Source organism: Salvelinus sp. IW2-2015, unplaced genomic scaffold, assembly GCF_002910315.2.
Source record: "Salvelinus sp. IW2-2015 unplaced genomic scaffold, ASM291031v2 Un_scaffold4964, whole genome shotgun sequence".
NCBI lineage: Eukaryota > Metazoa > Chordata > Actinopteri > Salmoniformes > Salmonidae > Salvelinus > Salvelinus sp. IW2-2015.
In genome coordinates this window covers 8,909-17,845 of record NW_019946233.1, presented here as the reverse complement: position 1 = coordinate 17,845, position 8,937 = coordinate 8,909, and the positions used below count along the sequence as shown (strand labels likewise).

General features: G+C 41.2%; 1 protein-coding gene across 1 annotated transcript in view; it reads left to right on the top strand.

Annotated features, from left to right (window-relative positions):
* LOC112077840 (collagen alpha-1(VI) chain) overlaps positions 1 to 8,937 on the top strand; it is a 35,035-nt gene that overhangs the window by 17,685 nt on the left and 8,413 nt on the right. The window contains exons 3-4 of the mRNA XM_070441850.1: positions 3,394 to 3,594; positions 4,357 to 4,517. Of these exons, the coding sequence (XP_070297951.1) occupies positions 3,394 to 3,594; positions 4,357 to 4,483 (328 nt within the window). The 3' untranslated portion in view covers positions 4,484 to 4,517. The remainder of the gene's footprint in view (positions 1 to 3,393; positions 3,595 to 4,356; positions 4,518 to 8,937) is intronic.

Below are 8,937 nucleotides of genomic sequence, written 5' to 3'. Positions count from 1 at the left end.
CTATGTTACTCATCTCTATGTATCCTCATTACAACTATCTCATCTCTATGTATCTCATCTCTATGTATCTCATCTTACACTGTATCTCATCTCTATGTATCTCATCTACAACTATCTCATCTCTATGTATCTCATCTAACTATCTCATCTCTATGTATCTCATCTCTATGTATCTCATCTCTATGTATCTCATCTCTATGTATCTCATCTACAACTATCTCATCTCTATGTATCTCATCTCTATGTATCTCATCTCTATGTATCTCATCTCAATGTATCTCATCTCTATGTATCTCATCTTTATGTATCTCATCTCTATGTATCTCATCTCTATGTATCTCATCTCTAATTGTATCTCATCTTCTATGTCTACATCTACAACTATGCTCATCTCTATGTATCTCATCTCTATGTATCTCATCTCTATGTATCTCATCTCTATGTGTCTCATCTCAACTATCTCATCTCTATGTATCTCATCTCATGTATTCTCATCTCTATGTATCTCATCTACAACTATCTCATCTCTATGTATCTCATCTCTATGTATCTCATCTACAACTATCTCATCTCTATGTATCTCATCTCAATGTATCTCTCTTTATGTATCTCATCTCTATGTATCTCATCTCTATGTATCTCATCTCTATGTTCTCATCTACAACTATCTCATCTCTATGTATCTCATCTCAATGTATCTCATCTTTATGTATCTCATCTACATATCTCATCTCAATGTATCTCATCTCTATGTATCTCATCTACAACTATCTCATCTCTATGTATCTCATCTCTATGTATCTCATCTACAACTATCTCATCTCTATGTCATCTTCATCTCTATGTATCTCATCTCTATGTATCTCATCTCTATGTATCTCATCTACAACTATCTCATCTCTATGTATCTCATCTACAACTATCTCTCTCTAAATGTATCTCATCTCTATGTATCTCATCTCTATGTATCTCATCTACAATATCTCAATCTCTATGTATCTCATCTCTATGTATCTCATCTCTATGTATCTCATCTCAATGAATCTCATCTCTATGTATCTCATCTTTATGTATCTCATCTCTATGTATCTCATCTTTATGTATCTCATCTTTTATGTATCTCATCTCTATGTATCTCATCTCTATGTATCTCATCTTTATGTATCTCATCTCTATGTATCTCATCTTTATGTATCTCATCTCTATGTATCTCATCTCTATGTATCTCATCTACAACTATCTAATCTCTATGTATCTCATCTACAACTATCTCATCTCTATGTATCTCATCATCTATGTATCTCATCTCTATGTATCTCATCTTACAATATCTCATCTCTATGTATCTCATCTACAACTATCTCATCTCTATGTATCTCATCTCTATGTATCTCATCTCTATGTATCTCATCTCTATGTATCTCATCTACAACTCTCATCTCTATGTATCTCATCTCTAATGTATCTCATCTCTATGTATCTCATCTCAATGTATCTCATCTCTATGTATCTCATCTTATGTATCTCATCTCTATGTATCTCATCTCTATGTATCTCATCTCTATGTATCTCATCTCTATGTGTCTCATCTACAACTATCTCATCTCTATGTATCTCATCTCTATGTATCTTCATCTCTATGTATCTCATCCTATGTGTCTCATCTACAACTATCTCATCTCTATGTATCTAATCTCAATGTATCTCATCTCTATGTATCTCATCTCAATGTATCTCATCTCAATGTATCTCATCTCTATGTATCTCATCTCTATGTATCTCATTCTATGTATCTCATCTCTAATGTATCTCATCTACATATCTCATCTCTATGTATCTCAATCTCTAATGTATCTCATCTCTATGTATCTCATCTCAATGAATCTCATCTCTATGTCTCTCATCTTTATGTATCTCATCTCTATGTATCTCATCTTTATGTATCTCATCTTATGTATCTCATCCTCATGTATCTCATCTCTATGTATTCATCTTTATGTAATCTCATCTCTATGTATCTCATCTTTATGTATCTCATCTCTATGTATCTCATCTTATGTTCTCATCTTTTATGTATCTCATCTCTATGTATCTCATCTCTATGTATCTCATCTTTATGTATCTCATCTTTATGTATCTCATCTCTATGTATCTCATCTCTATGTATCTCATCTTTATATCTCATCTCTATGTATCTCATCTCAAATATCTCATCTCATGTATCTCATCTTTATGTATCTCATCTCTATGTATCTCATCTCTATGTATCTCATCTCAATGAATCTCATCTCTATGTATCTCATCTCTATGTATCTCATCTTTATGTATCTCATCTTTATGTATCTTCATCTCTATGTATCTCATCTTTATGTATCTCATCTACAACTATCTCATCTCAATATATCTCATCTCTATGTATCTCATTGTGACACAGTGTTCAATACCAGTCTAGTTTTTATATTGGAGGGTAAGGGGTTAGGGGTGAGGGTTTAACCAATAAATAGCCACCTTCTCTTATTACCTGGCTCCATCTGCAGCTTTGTTTAAGAAACTCAATATCTTGTCTATTTATAAACATTAAACAACTATGCACTTTCATCAATACTCATACCTCCCAGACAGTTTACCTAAACCCTTCAATGGATTCTTGACATGAATGATGATGATTCCATATGTGTTATTTCATGGTTCTGATGTCTTCACTATTATTCTTCAATGTAGAAAATAGTAAAAATAAAGAAAAACCCTGGAATGAGTCGGTGTGTCCAAACGTTTGACTGGTCCTGTATATTAGTGGTGTGTTWTTCATATCATTCCTTTGTGATTCCAACCTCACCTGCACACCGTCTTTACCAGTTTTTATCTGCACTGTTTTGTCTTTCACTTATTTTCTTTGGTGTGAATAAATAAAACATAAATACATTTTTTTTTTTTTTAAACTGACTGGTTTTCTGATCCACACCCCTCATTTTTTTTTCAAGGTACTGTATCTGTGACCAACAGATGCATATCTGTATTCCCAGTCATGTGAAATCCATAGATTAGGGCCTAACACATTTATTTCAATTGACTGATTTCCTCATATGAACTGTAACTCAGTCAAATATTGTTGCATGTTGTGTTTATATTTTGTTCAGTATTTTAATATTTGCACATAAAAGTGTTTCAACCGCCATTTCCCGCATTAATAATTTTACAGACACAAAGAATTCCACCACGTCAAAGAACACATTATCGGTCGGCATTTCTAACATTTTACCAAAACTTCCTGTTTCCATCCCAGCTGTCGTGATTTTTGTTTTTTATACGGTATGACTTTACTCGCATAAAAACTGTTGATGATAACGTGGTTAGTGATGTGACATAACTTTTCTCTATGTGTGTTGTTGCTAGGCGCCACCCATGTGACCGGTCCCTGACGTGGAACTCCGGAGCGCTGCATTACTCTGATGAGATCATCTTAGTGCGCCAGCTGAGTGACGTCGCCACCGAGCGCCAGGCGCTCATCAGTGACATCAAAGGCATCAGCTACATCGGCAAGGGAACACACACTGACTGTGCCATCAAGAGAGGCATCGCTGAGCTGCTCATAGGGTAATACACACACTGACTGTGCCATCAAGAGAGGCATCCACTAAGCTGCTCATAGGGTAACACACAACTGACTGTGCCATCAAGAGAGGCATCGCTAAGCTGCTCATAGGGTAACACACACACTGACTGTGCCATCAAGAGAGGCATCGCGAGCTGCTCATAGGGTAATACACACCACTGACTGTGCCATCAAGAGAGGCATCGCTGAGCTGCTCATAGGGTAACACACACACTGACTGTGCCATCAAGAGAGGCATCGCTGAGCTGCTCATAGGGTATACACACACTGACTGTGCCATCAAGAGAGGCATCGCTGAGCTGCTCATAGGGTAACACACACACTGACTGTGCCATCAAGAGAGGCATCGCTAGCTGCTCATAGGGTAACACACACACTGACTGTGCCATCAAGAGAGGCATCGCTGAGCTGCTCATAGGGTAACACACACACTGACTGTGCCATCAAGAGAGGCATCGCTAAGCTGCTCATAGGGTAACACACCACACTGACTGTGCCATCAAGAGAGGCATCGCTGAGCTGCTCATAGGGTAACACACACACTGACTGTGCCATCAAGAGAGGCATCGCTGAGCTGCTCATAGGTAATTAACACTGACCGTGCCATCAAGAGAGGCATCGCTGAGCTGTTCATTGGGTAATACACACACTACTGTATAATGTTTCTCTATAGTACCTGTCTAGTGTTTTTTGTTGCAGTGTGTGTCTCATTACGTCCCTTTCTATCGGTGTGTGTGTGTCAGGGGCTCCCACTACCAGGAGAATAAGTACATCGTCGTGGTGACAGACGGTCATCCTCTAACAGGTTACAAGGAGCCCTGTGGTGGGATACAGGAAGCTGCCAATGAGGGCCAGGCAACACGGGGTTAAAGTCTTCTCCGTCGCCATATCACCTGACCAGGAGGTACCCGACACAACACACACACACACACACCACACACACACACAACACACACACAACACACACACACACCACACACACACACACACACACACACACACACACACACACACACACACACACACACACACACACACACACACACTAGACCTGGCCATGGTAACAGTATTTCACTCTGTCTGTATAGTTTACTCCGCTACTTGAGTCATTTCTCTTCCTCTCTCACCAAGCCCCCCCCCTGTCACACAAGGAGCGCAGTTGTTTGTTGCTTGACCACGAGATCATGGTGTCGACCGTTTGCATGGTCGATGTCTTCAGTCTGCATGGTTAATGCAGCAAATACAATAATATGTTGATGACATCTATGCTGCTCCACTTTGCTTCCTTATATAAATCCACAAGCGTTCTATAATTATACTATTAGTGTGTGGATGTTACTGTCTGCAAACAGCTAGTTCGTCTTTTCTTAGAAAATTGCTAAAATAAATAGCCGCTAATGCTAATCGCTAGTTAGCCGGCAAGCTAATAAATGTACTGAGTCAGAGCAAACATAGCTATCTAATACAGTCTGATACCAGTGCTGTGTAGGCCTAAATCAGCACGTTGGTTGTGCAGCAGTATCTTCTAAATCAGAGAGGAATAGGTTAGCTTCATGAAGTAAGCCAAAGCTTATAGGGTACCCCTGGGAAACACTGACCAACACTTTGGTTCCTACCCTGTCACATTAACACCTCCATGGAGACTTATTAGTATTGGCACTCCCCTGGGAAACACTGACCAACACTTTGGTTCCTACCCTGTCACTTAACACCTCCATAGAGATCTTATTAGTATTGGCACTGCCCTGGGAAACACTGACCAACACTTTGGTTCCTATCCTGTCACAATAACACCTCCATGGAGATCTTATTAGTATTGGCACTCCCCTGGGAAACACTGACCAACACTTTGGTTCCTATCTGTCACAATAACACCTCCATGAAGATTATATTAGTAACCTAATTTCTAATTCTAAGAACGCCTCCCTGGCTTTTTCATTGGTGTCATGTCAAACAACACTGTGTTCAATTCATACTGAATTGAACAGTATAAACCAATCAGAATGGAGTAAGACATATTGAAATCACGTAGAATGTATGTGTTGCACCTGAGGTCATTCACTACTCATAAAGCACATTTACAACTTTCATTATTCAACAACATAAAATACCATCAAAATATTAAAAAATATTGTGGTATGATATTTTGTTCATATCACCCAGCTAGACCATATCACCCAGCCCAGAGACCATATCACCCAGCCCTAGAGACCATATCACCCAGCCCTAGAGACCATATCACCCAGCCTAGAGACCATATCACCAGCCCTAGAGCCATATCACCCAGCCCTAGAGACCATATAAACCAGCCCTAGAGACCATATCACCCAGCCCTAGAGACCATATAACCCAGCCCTAGAGACCATATAACCCAGCCCTAGAGACCATATAACCCAGCCCTAGAGACCATATAACCCAGCCCTAGAGACCATATCACCCAGGCCTAGAGACCATATAACCCAGCCCTAGAGACCATATCACCAGCCCTAGAGACCATATCACCAGCCCTAGACCATATAACCAGCCCTAGAGACCATATAACCCAGCCCTAGAGACCATATCACCCAGCCCTAGAACCATATCACCCAGCACCTAGAGACCATATAACCCAGCCCTAGAGACCATATAACCCAGCCCTAGAGACCATATCACCCAGCCCTAGAGACCATATCACCCAGCCTAGAGACCATTATCACCCAGCCCTAGAGACCATATCACCCAGCCCTAGAGACCATATCACCCAGCCCTAGAGACCATATCACCCAGCCCTAGAGACCATATACCAGCCCTAGAGATATAACCCAGCCCTAGAGACCATATCACCCAGCCCTAGAGACCATATCACCCAGCCCTAGAGACCATATCACCCAGCCCTAGAGACCATATCACCCAGCCCTAGAGACCATATCACTCAGCCTAGAGACCATATAACCAGCCCTAGAGACCATATCACCAGGCCCTAGAGACCATATCACCCAGCCCTAGAGACCATATAACACAGCCCTAGAGACCATATCAGGGACAATAGAGGCAATGGCCAAGTACTACATAGTTCCAGAAAGGTTATGTACTTGTCACTAATGTAGTGTCGACTTGATGTTGCTGTACTTATGTTGATATTGATAACTGTGTGGATGTATTTATAATATGTATCGATAACTTAAGGTTACTTGCATAACCCCGGTTCTCTGATATCATGAGTGAGACGACTCATTGTGGGGATTCACCAGAACAGACAAGCCCCATACTATTTGAGGAACTTCATTCTTCCTGCTGCCGCGGATATGGCTGGGACAATGCTGGGGGAAAAGGTGTACGTTCGTCATAAGGAGTAGACCAAGATGCAGCGTGATATGTTCCATCCTTTATTTTGGAATAGAACACTTAAAAGACAAAACGAACAAACGAAACGGAAGCTGAAAATGCTCACAGGGCAAACTTATATATAGACAAGAAATCCCACCAAGCACAAGTGGGAAAAATGGCTACCTAAAATATGATCCCCAATCAGAGACAACGCATAAACAGCTGCCTCTTGATTGGGAAACCATACTTAGCCAACATAGAAATAAATTCACCTAGATAAACCCACCCTAGTCACACCCCGACCTAACCAAAACATAGAGAATAAAAGCTGTCTTATGGTCAGGGCGTGACAAAAGGCCGAAAAAGTATAACAGACAAATGGCTCATCAAACAACACTGTTTCCGACGGATCCAGTTGACATGTGCAGGAGTGTTTTTGAAACAATTACTGTTTCTCATACAAGCCAGTGAATATCTATGCGTTACAGCTGGATGAGTCAACAGAACGTGGCGGGCTTGCACAGCTCCTGGTATTATGTCCGTTACGTTTATGGGGGTCAATTAAGGAAGACATTCTCTTCTGCAAAAACCACTGGGAAACAGTTGGTTTGCAGTGACAAAACTGTTGTGTTGCGTGACAAAACTGCAACATTTTTAGATGCGCCTTTATTGTCCCCAGCATATGCCACACCTATTCAGGTGGATGGATTAGCTTGGCAAAGGATAAATGCTCACTTTAGGGATGTAAACAAATATTACCCATCATTTGAGAGAAATACGCTTTTTTTGTGTATTAGGAACATTTCTGGATTCTTTAATTTCAGCTCATGAAAACATGAGACCAAACGCTTTACATGTTGTGTTCACTTTTTGATTCAGATAGTAATTCTACCCTTCCAGGTAGAAAAGCTAGTCAGTATGGACAGCTAGCTTGTAGCATAAGGTAGCCCCAAAATCTCCTCAGCTAGCTGTTGTAGCTAAGTAGCCAAAATCTCCTCAGCAGCCTTGTTAGCTTAGGTAGCCAAATCTCCTCAGCTAGTCTTGAGCTAAGGTAGCCAAATATCCTTCAGCTAGCCTTGCAGCTAAGGTAGCCAAATTCCTCAGCTAGCCTATATAGCTAAGGTTAGCCCCCAAATCACCTCAGCTAGGCCTTGTAGCTAAGGTAGCCAAATCACCTCAGTAAGCAACGTGGTGCTGAGGAAGCTGAGTAGAAACTCTTCTGTAAGGAAGAGAGGTGAGACATTGATCAGAGGGCAGCGCGACTGGCTCTTTATAGAGGGGAAGGGCTCCCTTATTCGACACTCAACCTGTCTGTCTTGTCTCCGACAGACGTGTGATGATTGTCTTTGAGCTACTTAGGAGATTCATGGTGAATCCCCACAGTGAGCCCGTCAAAAAATAATAATTGAACTTGACGTAGTGCATAATTGATCAATGTCTGTATTGACCTCTGTATTGATCTGATCTCTGTATCTCTGTTATTGATCTCTGTATTGATTTATGTATCTCTGTATTGATCTCTGTATTGACTTCTGTATCTCTGGATTGATCCTCTAATAGGATACCAGACTGGGCAGGTGATTCGCTACAGACCAGAACGACAGACAGAATGTCACAGCACAGCTGACAACACCAGATCCACCCAGCTACAGACATTCGCAGCATCATAGATATGATCGTACGTATTACACCGCTCCACTTCTTCCTCACCCTTTCATCTCCTCTCCCATAATTCTCTCTTCCTTTCCTCTCCTGTCCATATCTCTCCTCGCTTTCCTCCTCCTCTCCATAGTCTCTCCCCTTTCCTCTCCTCTCCCATATCTCTCCTTCCTTTCCTCTCCTCTCCATGTCTTCCCCTCCTTTCCTCTTCCTCTCCAGTAATCTCTCCTCCTTTCCTCTCCTTCCATTTCTCCCTCCTTTCCTCTCCCCTCATATCTCTCCTCCTTTTTCCTCTCCTCTCCAAATCTCTCTCCTTTCCTCCTCCTCTCCATAATCTCCCCCCTTCCTCATCTCTCTGG